Here is a 19,366-nt window from a genome sequence, read left to right on the forward strand (position 1 = left end):
ACTGACATGTTGTCCAACTTTTGATAAGTCCGGTTTTAATTAATTATTAAATTATATAAAAGGGGGCTTTTCCACCATGATTGATAGCTGTGACAGCCAATCCGTGCACTCACATTCAAAAGAACTGCTCAAGATTGGTCTGACAAGTGTTATAGTGGGAATTCCCCCACCGCTCAATGACATCCCCCTTGCAAGATGGCAACGGTTATTTTAACCTCATTTCAGCATAGCGGGGGACATGCTGTCCATCTTCATATACAGTCTGTGGTCAAATTCATACTAACATATGGACAACCACAAATGTGCTGTAGAGACAGTAAAAAGCTTTCCCACCACCTATCTAGAAAATGCTCACAGTGTCAGCAGCAGCTTTTCTTTTGGCTGTGACAAAATAAGGGCCATACTCTATGAGGAAAGTCACAGATGAAGCGGTGGATGTGCCCATTGTCATTTTCTATATTAATTTTTTTGTCTTTCCAGGTGCCGCCATCCCCTCCTCCTCACCGTGTAGAGAGTGATTGAACACACCTGTGCTTAATCTGCTGATTAGGAGCATGTGGTACAAAAGGGCTGAAAAAGCCAAATGTTGGAGCTTGTGGACCAGTGTGGCAGCGTGAGTGCTGTGTGTCTGATTGAAGACTGGAGAAAATTGTTGTAGTACACCGGAATTGGTGATTGTTGCTCCCTTTTGGATTGAGAGTGTTAAACATTAAGATGACTTGTTAATTTTAAAGGACCAGAATGTTTGTTTTTAAATTTTCATGTCCTTGATTTCAATGAATTTTTTTTTGTTACATTTTTTTGTACACTGTTATTGACTTATTTTTGTAAATAAATTACAGCCTTTGTTTTTTTCCTCGGTTATTTATTCATTGTTACTCCCCTCATCCCTTGAGCCCGATCGAGGAATGTAACAAGGAATATCATATTAACATATAACACTCCACCTACTACTATCTGACACAAAACACGTCTGGCACACCACCAACATCTGCTCATTCTCACCCCCTTTCTTTGCTACATGAATGCAAAGGAAACACACACACACACACACACACACACACACACACACACACACACACAAAAAGATCCCAGACAAGAGTTTTCAAAAGCTTATCAAGATTTAATTTTGGTTACAAAGATACAGCACATAACACTCACACACAAACAAAAAAAAGATAACGCATTCAAAAACCTGTTTAATTGGATACTATATTCAATGAAAAAGACAAAAACATAAGAAAGACTAAGAATATGCTTAGAGCAGTTGCCCCTTTTTTAAGTATTCCTGTTTTGTTTTGGTTTTTTTTCCCTTTTTCAAAATTTCACTTGTTTTTAATTCAAACATCAGAAAAGTGAAAGTCAAAATAAATAGAATCAGAGATAACTTAAATGGACTTCAACAAGCTCATAACATGTACCGTAGCTCTTGCAAACAGCCGCTGATTCTGCATAAAAAGTTCAAATACGTGAACTGCTTAACTGCTCACATCTATATGTACAAGACAGCAGCTATTTCATACGGTAGGTGATGCTGAGCAAAGTAACTGCAAATGTCTGCCTGAAAGACACCCAGTCTCACTATCTTGGAAAAGGTGTGTAGTATATTTTGTGAAGACTGATAAGCAGCTCATGCAGATTTTCCAGCCTAATTGGACCAAAGCAGCAACTTGGCCTTGCAGCACCAGCCAACATTTTCTCTTTGCTCCTTGCATGAATAAATACCTCTAACACATAATGTTGCCAGGCTATGGCTGTCATTCGTACAGTAAACAATTACAGATTAAATGGATTCTCAAACTGAGTCATAATTATTTTTTGTATTGTGTTTACATAATTCGACCAATTAATGACAACCCATTCAAAACAAAACAGCAAGTTATTTCTTTACAGTTAAACTAAAAGTCTGACAGCTGAGCTGAAGCTGTCTGCACATGGAGCTTAAGGCTGACAAGTAAAAATAATGATCGTAGGGGTTTCTGTGATGTTCTGCGCATTTGTTTACACAGAGCAAAAATGCAGTTACATGGACGGATGCAACTACCACTTCGCCACATGTTTCAAACCAGTCACGATGACGCATGAGAACGAACAGAGAATTTTTTGTACCAGTTTGATTTGGAAGCTGTCAACAAAAAGTAAAAGGCCTTGTATGTGCACCTGCTGGGGCTGAACCTTTTCCAGCATGATCAGCGCTGCAGACTGAGTGGGTGTTTAGCATTCATCCCGACACACACACACACACACACACACACACACACACACACACACACACACACACACACACACACACAAACCTGCTCTGTGCTACTGCTCTGCTCGAAATCCATCAATTAATAAAAAAATTCCTTCTTTTGTTTTCATCTTTAAAGATAATCCTAATCCTAAAAATACAAAATTTAACATTTGAATGCTCGTCTCGACCTGTCTTACCTAATTGATATTTCTTGTAAGTGATTTCTTGAGCGATCCCATACAAAAATCAACAGTTGAACATTCGATATGTACAAGATATCATACATAATGCAGTGCATAAAATCACATAAAGTCGTCTACTGTGGATGTCAGGCAGTAACTTTATGCACTGTATTCTCAAAATGTTTTTGAATCTAAAATTGTGTCTTTTTAACTGAAGAGTGCATGATGATGACATTTGGGTAACCAAACCAGACCGTGTTTTATGACAGTGCCATGTGATAAATCATTGTTAACATTTCTATGCCGCTAGTAAAGAAAAATGGAAGTATACTAATAGTGCTTACAAGTATTTTCAGATGGTATTTGGACCAGGTTACTGAAAAGTATTGTGGTTTTTAGGCCTCATGGCAGATCTGAGCTCTGATCTCATACCAAAAGAGAAGGACAACTATTTTTTACACTCTGGGTGGGCATATAGTATAAGGCAAACATTTGACAATCTGCCAAAATCCCCACATTCAAATTGCTATATAATTGCAGGGAGGTAAATTTCCCATCATGGCTATGGTCCATCTACACTCAAACCAGTTTGTGTCATCAGGACGTCACCCTTTAATGGCCAGCTTCTGTTCTCAAAATCAATCTAGCATCTGTACTCAAAAAAAAAGTCACTCCCACCAGTCACTCTCCCCATATCCTGTATTCATCCGTCTGTCTGGCTATCACTCGACCTGCTCCGGCTCAGCGTCCATGCAAGTCTCCCATGGATTCCTGGGCATGTGCGGCATGGAGAGAAGCAGGAGGGCGATGCCAGTGAGGAAGAGGAGGACGAAGCCTGAGCAGGCACATGCGAATGACCAGGAGTAGTAGTATTCGAGCCAGATTGTTTCCTCGCTCTCAATCATGCGTTTGACTGATTGACGCATCACCTCGAGTGAGATGAAGGCACAGAGACCTGGGGAGAAGACATGATGCATAAACAAACTGTAGATGCTACAGTGAACTTGAAATGTTGTTGGTTTGACTTGAACTCACCCGCAAATGCAAAAAACATGCCAGCAGGTTTGAGGAGGTAGTCTCTTCCTTTGCCTTTACCGGTACATGATCCCACCAAACAGAGAGAGCCCAGGATGATGAAGGCCAGACTGAAGATGGAGATGGCTGCAGCCGAGATGTTGTACTCTGGAGAGAAAGAGTGTTGACATGATGTGGCTCATGCATTTCCTTGGACTGTAAATCAATCTTAATACAACATGAACAGTTTTATATTGTTCACATTATATACTGGAATTAAATTAACTTTTTTTTATTGAGTAACTATTTCAGTAAAGCTAAAACCCCTCCCTTTAGGATTGCTTTTATGCTTTAAAACATGGAGCTACGTCACTTTTCTTGTACTGCTTTCAGACACCTTTCACAAGTATTTAAACCTTTAAACCCTGAGCAAATTGGCGCAATTTCTTTTGAAAACATTTGCAAAAAGGCAATGAGCAATGTGGTAAGAAGTGTTCCACAAATTGCAAGAAACTAATAGATTTAGAAAGTTGTTTTAAGAAAGCTAGGTAGAGAGGTCTAGAAAAGAGAAAAAAGAAAAAGGCTAGAGAAAAACTGTTCATAATTATCATTAAAATCATGTCAGAATTATTATAGTTTTTAAGTTTTCCAGGTCATTTCCGTATATGTTTAAACTTTCTTTTCTTCATATTTTAAAGATTCATTTTTAGGTAATTTTGTTGTATGTTTTACTACTTTCTTGCTAGTTTTTGGGTCATTTCTTCTTTAATTGGTCATTGCCTTCTTCCCATGTTTTTTTTGGAAAGAAATCAAACCAATTTGCTCAGGTTTCAAAGGGTTAAAGGCACACTTCAACCAAATGAACATTTGTATATCAGTGAATCAGTGTTTTACATAGTGAGGTTTTAGCATAAATGCATGTGTTTGGGAAGACCTGCAGCATATGACTGGATAAATGAGACTTGGATTAAACTGCACGGATTATGTGAGAGTTTGTAAATGGTTGCTTGATATAGTTTGTGCTGTTGTTAAATGTCATCCCCTTCTACTCCATATCATCAAGAATTTTCTCAGTTTTTGGGATTCTTTGTTCACCATAGAGGCAATTTAACTTAACATGGGGTGAGTAACTGATAAATAATTTTGTGGGTGAAGTATTCCTTGAATTAGGCCAACAATCCATTTAATGTATTTTTTTATTTATAAATACAAAGACAACAACTTGTGGTCAGAGCAGAGCACAAATTGTCAGAAAACAGACAATTTGTTTTTTAATTGCTTCACGCCTGAAGCCTCGTTGTAACCTTTTTAACAGAATGTTGTCACGATCTAATTGGTTTTACATTTTGAGTCACTGTGTTATACTATATCCTTTACAAATGAGCTGGTTTTCCATGAAAGTTTCCTATGAGTGTATCTTTTCAGAGATGTTCTTAACAAGTCATTAGTGTCAGGTCAGGCTTAAAGGATTAGACTTGCCTTATTCTATATTTTTCTTATTGTCAACAAATCCCCTAAAGAAAAAAACAAGAATGTATTAGTACATCTCCTTTAAATTGTTTCAGAAATGTATAATTTCTATTTTTTTATGCTCAATTATTTCCTAAAACAGCTACTTCTACTGTGGTTTGTAAAAAAAACATTAAAAAAGAGAAAATAAAGTGCATTGTTTGGGACTATTGTCAGCAGTGGGTAATTCACATGTGGTGCTTTGGTGAGTATTTACAACAGTTAATACTATGTATAATACTATGTTCTGTGTTTTAGTACTTTTGGACAACAATGGAGCTTAAAAGTCTTTACCCCTTATGAGTTATGGTTGTTTCTATTTTTACATACGACCCCACAAGAGTGTTTCCTAAATTAGCACACCTTCCCCCTACTAGTTGAGATCAAGTTTGAGGACATGGTACTGTGATGATGATAGGCTGTATATGAAAGTTAATGGCTGCAGTTTTAAACACATGGTTAATGTTGTGAAACAGTCTCAGTTGCACTAAAACTGCTTTTTTTAGGTTTAGGTTTTTAGGTTTAGAAAGAATATTTTTAGGTTTAGAAAGGTTTAGAAAGAATATCATGATTATATTAACTTATGTATGCCAGATAACTATCCAATGTGATGAAGCATATATATGTTACATGATGTTTTGTAATCAATATAACTTCATGTTGACTTTTGGTTTCACATGGGACACAAATAGTAGTCTCCTGGGTGAAAGTCCTGTGTCTGTCTGACCCAACCGTCTAATTCCATCTCCTCCTTACACATCAGGTGGCACATAATAATCATAATATCAGGCTTCAGCTATGCAGGTGTTACTTGTTGGTAGGGTCAATTCATTATTGGTTTTGATCTAACTATGGGATTTATTGAAAGTAACAAAAATGTATAGAGTATGAACAGACTTGCAGTAAAGGCAATAATCGTTACATCCAACAAACAAATAAACTATATGAAAGTAATTTGTTTACAGATACAGGCCGTCTGTGTAATAGGAACAGCAGCTGGCTTGTTTTTCCGATCAGAGAAGTGGATAGGATGTGAGGCCTTTGATCTGCCGCCTGTTCACTTGTGAACCATGCTCAGGGGAGACGCCCTCCTTTGGGGGAGAGAGCCTTCATCTTCTGCTGGCAGGGGAGGATGGGCCGCACCCTGAACACTGTGTGTTCTCTGAGATACTGCACGTCAGTGGAGCTCGTTGGCTAGCTCAGCCTGAAACACCCGAGTTTCTCAACACCAAGAGCAATGTAGACATCAAAAGATACCTGCATGTTAGTCATGCAGGGCTCACTCCGTTGGACTGTTGAAGGATTTCTTAGAAATGGACATTATTAAAAAGTCAACAGCTTGCAGCAGTGAAAGGAAAAAAAAACACTGATTTTTGTGTGATATCAAGGTCTGTGAGGCAATATAATATAGCTTTGTTTGTCATTTGTTTTTAGGACTTGCATTTTTATCACAACTTTCTAGTCTTTTGGCCACTCAAAGCTCTTTTACGCTACAGATTCATATTCACCCATTCACACACTGGTGGCCGAGGCTACTACACAAGATGCCATCTGCTACACCTCTGACACAGCCATTGGAAGTACTTTGTGTTTTAGTATCTTGCTCAAGGATACTTTGACATCCAGACTGAAGGAGCCAGGGATTGAACCAGCGATCTTCTAAATAGTGAACAACAGGCTCTACCTCAGTTGACACAGTGACAGTGAAGTGGGTGTATCTCATAGCGAAGTGGGTGTGTCATAGTGAGGTAGGTCTGTCACAGTGAAGTGGGTGTCCAATCACCATGTTTTCATTCCAACTCGTGACATGCTTCAACTTTGCCAGTGGACTTCTATGTCTAAATATTACGTTTTAGGTATCCTTTTATCGGTCCAGAATGCCACCACAGTGATGTCAACATATGCACATGCTGGGATGATGCTGCATGTGGTTATGTTTGGACAAAAACAGCACATGGCAACCAACCCCAGGATGTCAACAAATGCACATGCTGGCACAGACAATAAGGATTAGCTGACAATAGTTGGGATTAAGGGAAGGAGCCCATGGGTAGGTGTAGAATGAAAAATCATCACATTCAAAAGAAAAGCACTGGCAACCAGCATCAAAGTCTGGGTTTGTTTGACCCATCCACCGCCCCTCCCCTCTGCACTACAAGAGCCCTCACACTCCTTGTATTAAATCGTTATCAGGGTTTCAACCTGAGCGTCCCGCTGTGTTTTATACACGCAAGACAGGTTCTATAGAGCCATGTTCTCAAGTGATGCTGCTCGAGGGCGTAGCGGGCGGATGTGGCAGGTGCCATCTGGATATCTGTTAGCATTTAATAAAACTGCACCAAGTTCGGTTTGGCTGCGTTCTCACCTGATGTCGTCTAGTGGCATTTCATGCACATGCGAAAGGTGTCTTTTGCAGTTGTACTCTAACGCCAAAAGCACTGACAAATCTGTGCTATTTTATGAGTTTGGAATGAGAACAGTCTGGTCCTATAGTGAAGTGAGTAATCTGCAAGATTTCATCTAGACCCTAACTGGACCCCATGTTATTTTTTTGTCTTTTGAACTTTATTTTAGGGTTTTCTGTTTGTGTTTTTCCTTGTTTCATGTATTCATCATGGTCAGTCTGTTTCCTGGTTTATTTTGTAGGTTATCTCCTCATGTGTCATGTCTTGCATTACTTCCTGCCTTTGACTCTTCACCTCCTGTTTTCTGTCACACCTGTCTTACATCAGTCTCATTAGTCCTTCCTGCTCCTGAGTTTGTCCCAGACAGCTGCACACCTGTCCTGTATTAGCCTCATTAGTCCTTCCCCTCTCCTCAGTTTCTCCCAGCCAATCAGCTCTCTGCCTGTTCTTCTACCTCATCAGCTTATTCCTCTCGCCTGAGCCTCTCTGCACTTTTTCTCCACCTGCACTTCATCCCCTCGTCAGTGTAGTTTGTATTTAAGCCCTGGTTTACAGCTCAGGCTTTGTTTGATCCTTGTTCTGGTCATGCAATGTTCAGTTGCTGTTAGTTTGGATGAAAGAGTGATCTTTTTGAGTGTCTGTTGTCTGGTGCATTCGGGTCCACCTGCTCCACCTTACACCACAACCTAAAGCCGATAAAATGCTGAGAATTATTCAGTTTTGACAAAATGTTCCTACTTTAAACGGAGCAACATTCTAGACTTCACAACACTGGTCCAGGGAGCTCAAAGTTCATCCAGATTCATTGTAAATCATCTCATGTGATGCTTTTTCGGCCAATGAAATATGTGCATTCCAATAAGCATTGCCACTCAAGAAGCAGGTGACAACAGTTGGAGAAATTAATGTCGCAGAAAAGTAATTTCACATGGCGTGCTCTAGAGTGAAAAGTAGACAGCAAAAAACAAGCTTTTAAGCAAGAATAGACTCATACATGCTCATTCTCTCTGTCTCTAAATGGGTGGGATTTTATTGATTTGTAAAATATTAACATATCACCTCCTATGTTTACATAGGTACATTTTTACACACACACACACACACACACACACACACACACACACAACCACACACGCAGGTAAAACTGTATGTCTGGCAACAGTAAACACGTTTGTTAGTTTTTTTTTTCTCCATGTTTTGTGTGCCCTGAAGAAGAAGACAGTCCTCTAAAATAAGACGACACAATAGAGTTTGTGTCATATTGTATAGTAAACTTTTGATGGTAAATACATAAAGAAGTTCCAAACACCCAGATTCATTCCTCCAGCATCCTGACTCTTTACTTGCAAGATCATCATTACACTTCATTTGTTCTCTACTGGCAAACTCCCGATGGCAGATAAGCGTCTTACTATGCGGATGAATGTGCCCATGGTGACATATACATCTACTATTTTCATTCAACCTTATGCACCATTATGGTATAGCCAAATGACTAAGTCAAGAGTGAATAACACTACAGGGAATTTAGGTCAGTGCTGCAATCATTCCAGCCAACTTGCAGTGTATGTCTCAAGGGCTGGCCATCAGCACTGAGATACTGCATGTATGTGTGTGTGTGTGTGTGTGTGTGTATGTGTGTGTGTGTATTAAAGGATGGGGGAGGTGTACCTATGTATTCTCGCATTAGCATCCCATGCACAAGACGTTTTGCTTTTACACCCCAATAATTGAGTGTGACAGTGTACCACATGTGCTCGGTCCCCTAATGCATGTTACATTGGAGGGTTGTCATACAACATGGCTGGGTCTCAGTATGGTCACAGCTGTAAGAGGGTCACTGGAAAGAGTATGGAAGGAAGGGGGGACTGAAACAAACACACACACACATATAAAGCTATGAAATGTTAACTCTACTATATGTACATAGCATGTCTCGCACTGTTCCTGAGGCACCATGGGTGAAACATGGTCAGCCTTGTGTCAGTACGTGTTGTGAGTTCTGTTGCTTAGTGAGTGACCTTTGACACCTAGCAGGCTGCCGTCATAGAGGAAAAAAACTTCCAATGTAAAACTGTCAAAAAGTATTAGTATATGTGCAAAAATCTGCCAGTATAATTCCTGACAGAAAAAATCTGAAGTACACTATAAAATCACTTGCAGTGCAGGGCCAGTACATTATGTATGCGCTCTGTTTCTGCATAAAGACACATAAAGTTTTGCCAGATATGATTTGTGTAGGCATATTGACTTCTAAACAGTTGGACAAAGGGTAAAGATAAAGGAAAATCCATTTGCCTTTCACCCAGAACGTCCTTATGTCCTATGGAGGGTTTGTCATTGACAGTCGGTCAAACACCTGCGGTGACATCAATGACTTTTCTGAGATCAGAAGTGAAACATGAATGAAAATCTGAACCCACAAAGCATTGCAGCAGCAGCAGCAGGTGAGGTCAGTTGGGAATAGATGCTGCAGCCGGCTTGATGTTCGACTTCACACAGACTGTGCTGTCCTAATATTTCAAGTTACATATTCACAAAATAAATTCACAAATGGTGAAAGCATGTAACCACCGTTGTAGAGCTGATAACAGAAACCTACCTTTTTGTGTTTTATATTCAAATATCTCAGCATCTTGCCCTGGAGTGAAGTGTCTGAAGTAGGTGCAGTTTTCCTCTGTGGAAAAAAAAGAAATAAGGATTTAGTTCAAAGTTAAACCTATGTTAAGTGTTTTTTTGTTTACTTGGAGTGAGTCATTTTTTATGGAGGTACATCAACATGACAAAAAGAACAAAAAACAAAATAACCCTAAATCACCATTCTGTCCTAAAAGTGGTCAAATTCATCATCAGCTGAATCCAGGGTTATTGTGAACTGGCATTCATGTGAGTGAGCTCAAGACAAAGTGGCTGAGAGATGGCCATTTGAGGAAACACTTGTGAGTTTGCTCCATGGGCCTCACTATACAGAAGATCTAGGTAATATTATACCAAGATGGGTTTTTTTGGTCAGTGTATGGGGATTGGTATTGTTTAAAAATGATGATGCTAGTATCAACACCAGTACCCTTAAAGTGATACTGATACCTTTACAGTACCTCGTTTGATACCCATAATATGAATGGAATGGCGTGTAGTCTAGACTCCACCCACAAACAGAGTGATACTGTAAACATGTAAAGTTAACTTTACCTAAAGATTATTAACAGATTTAATGACAGAGACAAGTTGTTTCGGTGTCGCTGTGAGCTTGTTGGGACTCTTGGCCCTGAGCTGGATGTGAGCCACCGCTCTGTTAGCTCGTGCTAACTGGTTCAAGATGTTGAAATGACCACTCGCTGCAGTGGTCCATGGCAGCAACAGAATGTGTGCTGATCAACTGAAAAAGTTTCAGTATTACTTAGTAATGGGTTATTTTGATAACCAGTTTTTTCATGCACACCTGAGCAACTTACATAGGAATAAGAGCATCCTATTTATCCATACATCCACACTGTAAAACCAAAACAATCAGCTAAAAAAACCCTACTGTGCTCTTTGGTTCATAGATAATTCTCTGTAGGTTCTCCACCATGAGCCTTTCACATTACACAGTCATTTGGTCTTTATAATTAATACTTCACAGGATTTGATTGAACTATTCTTTTATGTTTTTTTTTAAGTTCAGTCATCTCTCATGAAATTTCATGACATTAAATTTAAATGTCCTTATATGCAAATACATCCTTTATGCATAAAAGGCGAGGGAAGCATCAAGAAAGGGTCATGTAGCGGAGACATGACCATAATCATTAATTAGTTGATTAAAAATGCACTGCTTTCAACTAGATGACCAGAAAGTGTTGTGTGGAATATTTCTGTTGTGTGCTCATTCTGTGATTCTCTGTCTTTGTCAAGGCAAATCTGAAGTTCCCTGTTCAACCGAATTTAGTTGGTGGCAAATAAATCAAATTGTTTTACTTCAACACACATTTTATTGTCTGTTTTAGAATTCATTTTAACTCGCTTTCTTCCTTTGCTAAACCCCTGAACTATTTCACACTTCCTTTTAAATATTGCCCTGCATACTTTTGCACCATATGTATCATATGAATGTGATACTTTGAATACTTCACACTATCTACAGTCTATTTACATTGTTTTTCCAAAAGCATCTCACACATTGACGCCACCAGGATAATATTACAACTAAAATCCCTGCCTGATGCCATGCAGACGCTGGTCTGCTTTGTGTAGTTTGACTGTCAAAGTAAAAATGGTTACAGCACTCATCACAATAAATTTTTTTTCATGAGCAGACGCGGTGTTAAACCTTTGGGATTTGCACAAATAAAGCCAGGCCGCTTTATGTGATCACAGGCTGGTTTTCTTGAGTAAATATTCTTTGATGCTTTGCCAAGTGTAAAAAAAAACCCTAAACAGTTTGGTTTCCTTTCAAATATTGATTACATTTGACTTATCTCATACCACATACATCCTGTAGGGGTTTAAACATGTATATAGAGATAAAAGTAGTTGATCAAGTGCACTCAAGTGCGGCTGGTACTCAACATCTGAGGCTCCACTTCATGTAGCATGTGTTTCTGAGAGCAGAAGAATGTCTTAGCAATTAAAAAAAAATAAACAAATAAAAATGATATGAGTAAGAATGATGGTATAACCTGAGAGGGTGAGGACATTTATGTACAGATTGTAACACCAGATCACCTAATCGCATTAAAAGTCAAGTACACATCCATGATGGTCCTGCTGTCTTCACTCACACACATGTCCCTAATCCCCTTTAACATACATCTCAGCATAGGACATCAGCAAAATGCTTTCATGTGAAAATATGCGGTACTGCATGGTATCATATGATGGTAAGAGCTTGATGAACCGTGCTGTCAAAGAAAGGCAGTTTTCCTATGTACCCTGGAAACCGTGAAATTAAGCTAAAGGGGATGTCAGATGGCTCTTCCGGGAAATGAGTTATTTGATATAATAGGCACAAACAATATCTCTGAATCATAGTTTTCCAAGCCAAGTCAACATTGCAAAATCTCATTTGAAATTACAGGCTTTTAATGCTGAGGGTCAGCACAATACGGCATACAAAAAAAGATGTTTTTATGAATGAGGACAGGGACTGGCCATAAAAAAAACAGAGGTTGTTACTAAGCAACAAGCATTCACTATTTTCACTGAAGAAGGCACATATGAGGGCGCGATAGAGGCTCCGTAACTAGTTGTACTTCTGAGCTGAACATTCAAAAGGGAGGCTGAAAAATATCTCTGAACTTAACACATTTCCCAAAAACTATGAATATTCATGTTTTTAAGGAAATGCAAATCCATCCGACAGTCTGCTTTATTCCTTTGCCTCGGCATCAGACTTTCAGCAGCATGATCTCTGGATGAGATAAGATTTCAGGCCAAGTAGCTCTTCATTTGCTAAATGCAGATCTGGTTTGTTATGTGTGTTTAAGTGGAGGCACTCGGCATTTATTAAGCCTCAGAGTGGATGCTTTAAGCTCATTATCCGTATCATGCTGAATTATTCCAACATGTGACTGTGTGCGTTGCCTAATAACACCTTTTTGTACTATCTTTAGAGCTTCCATGAAAGCTGGTGGTCATAAATTAATCTGTATTCATCTGCACAAGCACGCCACCACAGGCAAATACACTTGCACGCACCACTGTACCACTTGTTGCCACTCCTCGCCCTGCTAGGCTCTGCTGACAAGCGCTATAAAGCCTCTCGTGTTCCTAATAGGGCAATCTGTCATCTTTCCAGAGATCAGGAGAGGATTTGTGATTAGCAGCATATCTGCACATTGGAGATCACACTTTTTTATAGCTTTAGTGTGCACCGTCTATTTGTTTTGTCTGCGGAAGAAGTTAAGTCATGCACAGACTTCTGAGCCTGGGGTTTTGTTTGGCAGCTTTATCTGGGGTTCATAACCCTCCTCATTCCTAGATCTATCAGCAAAGACAAGTGAAGACAACTTCAATTATGTTGTTGCAGGGTCAACACAAGTATGCAGGCCACCAAAATGAATGTATTTTTCTGTGAAGCCAGGCTGGTGACGATGCTAAATTTTTTTTGGAAAGTCATGTACAAAATGTATTAATATAAGGAATTTACATTTACAGTACCCTGCATGTGACTTCTGATAGCTGTTGATACCCTAACCCATGACTTTTCAATGACCCATAAAAAAAATAAAAATACAATCTTGCCCCACTTGCCTGGCATTTTTCAAACATATCAGGACCTTTTTAACATAATTTCAGGTAGCTGGCATACATGAAGAGAGACGGAACACGAGGAGAAAATGCAGAAACGCACATAAGGGTGAACAAAGCGTCACACATCAATGCAATTTTGTGCTACACTATGCCGACTCTACAAATATTTAAATGAATGAATAAATAAATAAACAAATGAATAAATTTAAAAAAACTGTTACATTGTCAAAGTCCATGATTTTGACAAAACTTTCAAGGATTTTTACCAGTTTTACCAGGTTGTGAAATTACATGACATTTCCAGGTTTTCCATGCTTATGACCATGTCCAAATAAATAAATTAAAGTTTTTAAATCAGCTTTAAACCTGCAGAAGTATTTGAACACATGACTGTATAAATACTGCAGACATGACTGGTAATTCCCCATCCACATATACAATGCCGCTCCCACGGATGGTCATTTGAGTGCCTATAAAGGCAAAATACCAGTGGCACCACTTTCTTTTTGGACTATGCATTCCAGGGAGTGTCAAGTAATTTGAGTGACTTTGTGGGGCTGCACAGAGATGTGAAGCTGCAGGAGGCTCTCGTGGGAACACTTTGGTGGGACAGCAGCTCTCAGAGCTATGCCTGACCCTTCCAGGCGGCCCCGTCACTCAGAGGAGCGCTGCACTTGGCGTGCACACTTGACCCTCGCAGCTTCCACCCAAGACAGCTGAGTATTTACGTGGCCTGTATTTATATCCACAACGACTGCTTGCCGAGGCAGTTTGCACAATGTGATTAAAAAAATCACACCCTTTCAGTTACCATGGGGAGGACATTTCATTTAATTAATCGCTGGTCTTTGTTTGCTGTGAGAAAGAACGGCTTTGAAACATATTTGAGGCTGTTTATTTTCAGCTCGCAGCAGTTCAGACAGCAAGTATCAAAAGAAATCCTCTTTCATGAAATGAAAAGAAAGTAAGAAAACTCTCTCATTAAGGGTGTAGGTTGTGTTTCAACACACATGTTAACTGGAAGTTAGAAGGGGGCTTCCCCAGAAAGTCTCAAACACTTTGTGTTATTTTGTTTGTGCCCTATCTGCAAATAATTTATGATGGAAATGTGTTTAATTTAATAAAAATAAAAGTCCTTTTCATGATTTTTCAAGTGGCTACCTCTAAGCTGATAAATGAAGCCAATGCGGAAGTGCCAAAAAATGCATCAAATGACCACTTTGGACTGGCTCCAAAACAGAGTACATCCATGTTTAAATGGCCAACTTTACAGCAGAAACAAACATGGTGCAAAAAAAACCCAAAAGGATTTAGTCTTTAAATATATATAACTATCAAGGTTTTTTTTTCTGATTTGTTTACTTTTTATTAAAGACCAAAGTTATGAACCACTTGACACAGAGGCCACTTGAATGACAGGCACCACCCTTTCATCCAAATACGGTCACTTTTGGCACCAAAATGCCAAGATGGTGATTGTCGAATGTCGAACTACTAAAAACGGCAGTCCAAGAAGCAGTGGGTAAAATCCTAGCAGCTACATCCATTATTTTTCAGTCTACAGTTTTAATAGGGAAGGCACAAATGTACACGTTCTAAATATTAAGAGACATGTATCCTGTGCCTGTCAGGTACATTTTCGCTTGATAATATTCAGTAATATTCTCTTTCTTTGAGCTGAAATGACATAAGTCTGCATTATACACATTTAAAAAAGAAGTCCTTGAGATCACTCCAACATTCCCCCACTTTGTTGGCAGTACACCTAAACAAATACTCAGCCCATATTTTCCAGATGACTGTCCCACGTTTAGAGGGACCTCCTTAAGCAAGTCCTGCTTTGGATCAGAGGTTGACAACTCTCTAAAGAAGTGCGGCTGACTATGATAAACAATAACGTTCCTGTCCAAATACAGATTTCGGGACAGGAGAAACCCCTGGAGGCTGATGGAACATCTATCAGGTTTACACTTACATACACTGCATAAAGGCTGCCGAGGCAACCATCACAGATTACAGATGGATTTCTATTGGCATGAAAGTTCTGGCTCTTTGCAAATAAAATAAATTAAAATTAAATGAATTTAAAAAACTCAGTTTCTAAATGTTTATAGATACCCACTGTTAGTGAAGTGGCTATTTAAAGTCCATTCTTTAGCCATCTGAGGTTAGGTGAGGAGTTTTGTAAAGCGCACACGGAGACATCATGAATTTATTACCAAGCTCCGGTTGACTTTTCAAGTGAAGTAAACCAAATTCAAACATAACAATTAAACAGAGATGTGGTCGGAGAACTGTTGCGCTCCGCCATCTAACCCTCAAACAAAGAAAAAACACTCCCCTTTGAAGGCCTCCTATCAGCGCTTTCATGACCAGAGAAGCCAGGTGAAGCGCACACGTCACACAGACATCAGGTTACTTTAAGAATAATTTAAGATTTAAAATTAAAAATAAAAATATTCATCTAATTTATTCATCTTAATTAAGTGTCTGGAGTAACCAATTTAGTAATACTAAATAAAGTTATTCAACTCAAATATTCATTTCAACATTTTCTTTTCTGAATTCAAAAGACTTTAAATCTGGCTCCAGCTGTGCGTATAAAGGCTCTTGAAGCATTTGCCACTTGTCTTTACAATCTGATGAATTCCCTTCATGCTTGGGTGAGCCAAGCTGATTTAGTATATTCAGCACATGGCTGAGATGCCTGCACCAATGATTCACTCATTTCACCTGCTCCTGGAATGGCCCTGCAGTGCAGTGCAGTGTTTCCAGGATTCCCAAAAGTCTTCCCAAAACAGCGACATATTGTGTTTTGTAGCTTTGTGAGTTGGACAAATTTGGTGAAAGGTTCATGGTTAATTAACATTAAGTGACACATCAGGGTTAGATAACCATCAACAGTCAGATAATGGTTTCTGAGAAGCTGGCGGAGCTCTACAGAGGAGTGACTCTTACAGCAAGTCATTGAGAGGTGAGTCACTGCCAAGATATCGACTACTCAACGATGTTTACCTCCATTTTATTCAATTACAATCTGCTTTTCATTCAAGCAGCTGTAAGAGCATCTGTTATCATAGAGGGGTTATTTTGGGACATTCTTAGCAAGGTGAGTGGATGTTGTAGCACAATTTTTATTTTCTCAGTTGGCCTGCTGTTCCATGCACTGACTAAAGATGGTCAAGTGACGAATGAAATAAAGCGTTACAAATGGGGAATAGTGAAATAAAGTAACTTTTATTTAAAGGTGAACTATGCCCATTTTCAAAATTCATACATGTTTATTTCTATGGTCTAATACAGTCCAATAGTTTCAGTAAACATGAACATCTCTCCCAAATTCAAAAACTAGGTTGCTCAAACTCAAATGTATAATGTCATCAGGTATTAAGTCTGGAGCTGCATTGTAGAAAATAAATGGCGTGTCCCGTTCTAGATGAATCTAAGAGCATGGAGGGAATTGTTTTAAGTATATGGGTGCGTTTTCTGTTTGAACACTGAGTACTATACAGTTGTCTAAGGCTTATTTGGGTGCATCAACAAAATCAGGCTCCCATTTACTGTCTGTGGAGCAGCTCCAGATTTTATACCCCTTGGAATCACAAGTCTTCTCAGGCTTCTGGCTTTAAGAGAGAATAGCTCATGTTCACAAATATTGAATGAACTTCCTTAGGCCATGCAAATTACGTATTAGAATTATTAATTTAGGTGGTGTTCCCCTTTAAGAACAGTATGTTCTTAGTTATTTTCCACTACTTATTATGAGCTATTTTAAAGTAAATTTCCTTAGGATGCTCCATAGAAAGTCTGCATATATCAGGTGCACCCGTAATGTATGCAGCATCAGTTGTCTGCAGGCTGGTTATCTCTATAAATAGAGTGGAGACACTAGTCAGTAAAATCAGCTGTTGTGGTGTTTGCTTAGTGAAAGCCTGAAGCCTTGTGGGAGTGCACAACTCATGCTTCTGGCTGATGTCAAATGTCATCTGTGGTCTGTTTAAGTCTTTACAGCTAACTGATAGCTAAGGCTTCCTCTCAAGGCCCTGTCATGGGGCCTGAACTGACTGAAAGCTGTTTCCACCCTCTCCATCCGGCCTATTTAACAGGACTGGGGACGGAAGTCTTCTGGCATGTTTCAGATGACAAAAATCAACAATGCTTTCACAATAAAAAAAAAAATGTATAACTGTATGTAAGGCTGCATGCATGCCACTCAGAATAGCATCTTTCTGCCTTATCACATGGACGCTTATGAAAGTTTAAAATGTCATATGACAAGTCTAGTGATCCTGGATCTATTCTTAGAAACTTCGTACCTCAGAGCTGAGAGCAGGATAGCATAGAAGCACCTCACAGTCTAACTATATTCATACACTATAGAATCACACCTTTGCTCTAAATGGTACAGAATCGTAGACAAAAAAGTGAAATGTAACTTTCAGCTTTAATATTTCCTCTGAATATATTTTCTCGTACCTCCAGGCAGGCTGATGGGTCCACAGCCATGCCCCTCCTTGTAGTTTTCTGAGCTGATGTAAATGGACTTCTTGCAAATCCTCCACAGGCCGAAGTGGGCCGCCTCGCAGGTCTCATTGACTTTCTCCACCTTTGGGCTGAGCACTGCCCAGTGGTCCGTTACCACCGCCGTGAACATGCAAGCCATGCCCACCAGCAGCACAAAGATGGCAATCTTTATCTTTGTGCGCTTGTGCATGTTTCCAGGTGATGAGATTTCTCTTCAGTAATATTTTCCTCCCTGATACAATAAAAATGATAGAAAAAAAACTATAAATTATTTCTGCAATGTGAACACACTAGTCTGTGTCCCAGGGCTTCTTCCCTCAGTGACTGCAGCAAGCCTCCCACAAAGTCTCCTCTCCTTTTCTCTCTCTGCCTCAGACTGGTGTCCTCTCTCCCTGTCGCAAATCTGTGCCTGTGGTTCGAAGGGAAAGGGGCCAGACTGCTCTGTCCTAGTTTCAAGTCCCCTTTTCCCTGCTCACTTGCTGCACAACTGGGGGGCTGCAAGTTAAGACTTACAGCTGTTGAGGTACATCAAGAAAGTTGATGACCAAACCAACTGTCTGCCATGCTGGGTGTGGGTATGTGTTGGTAGGTGTTTTGCTTGGGTGGGGGGTCTGATGCTATAAATGTGAGCGGTGAGTCAAGTTGTCAGGCTGTCTGCTTATCCGGTTACAGTACCACTGGGTGGAGATGTGTAACGTGCCATAATAAGTGCACTCACATAAACAGTTTCTCTTATCCGTATGTACACGCAGCTTTCAAAACGGACGCCTCAGCATTGTGAGAATAGTTCTCCACACATCTAGTTTCCATCCATCCACAGGGGCTGTGTTTTCACTCTCTGCCTCAATACAACTGTGTTGATTTGTCTCTGTAAACTATTTACAAGAAGGTGGATGTGTTTATAAAGAGCAGCGCCACAGCTACAGTTGTCAGACAACAGGAGGGTTTCCCTGACGGAACAATGCTGCTTTCAGTTATTCCTGTCAGGATGCCCATTTAACTCTATGTGTCATTGTCCAGAGACCAACTGTTGTCTTTATTGAGATGTGCAATGTGTCATCTCAATATTATCAAGTAAAAATCTTTTCTCATTTGTGTTAACATCTCAGAAGTAGTTTTAAAAGGCAAAATCAGTCATATCTTGACCGCTGTACTTGTACTAGAAATATTTCCTCTTTGCGGCAGTGTGTAGTTTATTTAGTTGTATCGTGGAATATAAGTGGATAAGTCAACCTAAAGGCCCTATAGAAGCGACAATACCT

The 19,366-nt window shown here is 39.5% G+C and overlaps 1 protein-coding gene across 1 annotated transcript; it reads right to left on the minus strand.

Moving 5' to 3' along the window:
- Positions 1-2,681: 2,681 nt before the first annotated feature.
- Positions 2,682-18,605, minus strand: LOC121942528 (voltage-dependent calcium channel gamma-1 subunit-like). The gene is made up of 4 exons (XM_042485756.1): positions 18,057-18,605; positions 9,949-10,023; positions 3,454-3,600; positions 2,682-3,373 (listed from the first exon to the last, which is right to left on the minus strand). The coding sequence occupies exons 1-4, from the start codon at positions 18,292-18,294 to the stop codon at positions 3,141-3,143; spliced, it is 693 nt and encodes a 230-aa protein (XP_042341690.1). The 5' UTR covers positions 18,295-18,605; the 3' UTR covers positions 2,682-3,140.
- Between the last annotated feature and the right edge of the window lie 761 nt (positions 18,606-19,366).

The sequence above is a fragment of the Plectropomus leopardus genome, chromosome 4, assembly GCF_008729295.1.
Source record: "Plectropomus leopardus isolate mb chromosome 4, YSFRI_Pleo_2.0, whole genome shotgun sequence".
In the NCBI taxonomy this organism is placed as follows: domain Eukaryota; kingdom Metazoa; phylum Chordata; class Actinopteri; order Perciformes; family Serranidae; genus Plectropomus; species Plectropomus leopardus.

What these genes read in the sequence shown, in the direction of transcription:
- LOC121942528 (XM_042485756.1), bottom strand. Translation starts at nt 18,294, where the DNA reads ATGCACAAGCGCACAAAGATAAAGATTGCCATCTTTGTGCTGCTGGTG. An exon ending in TGAATATAAAACACAAAAAG is followed by an intron (nt 3,601 to 9,948) that starts GTAGGTTTCTGT and finishes CTTTCTCTCCAG; the next exon opens with AGTACAACATCTCGGCTGCA. An exon ending in CATGTTTTTTGCATTTGCGG is followed by an intron (nt 3,374 to 3,453) that starts GTGAGTTCAAGT and finishes TCTTCTCCCCAG; the next exon opens with GTCTCTGTGCCTTCATCTCA.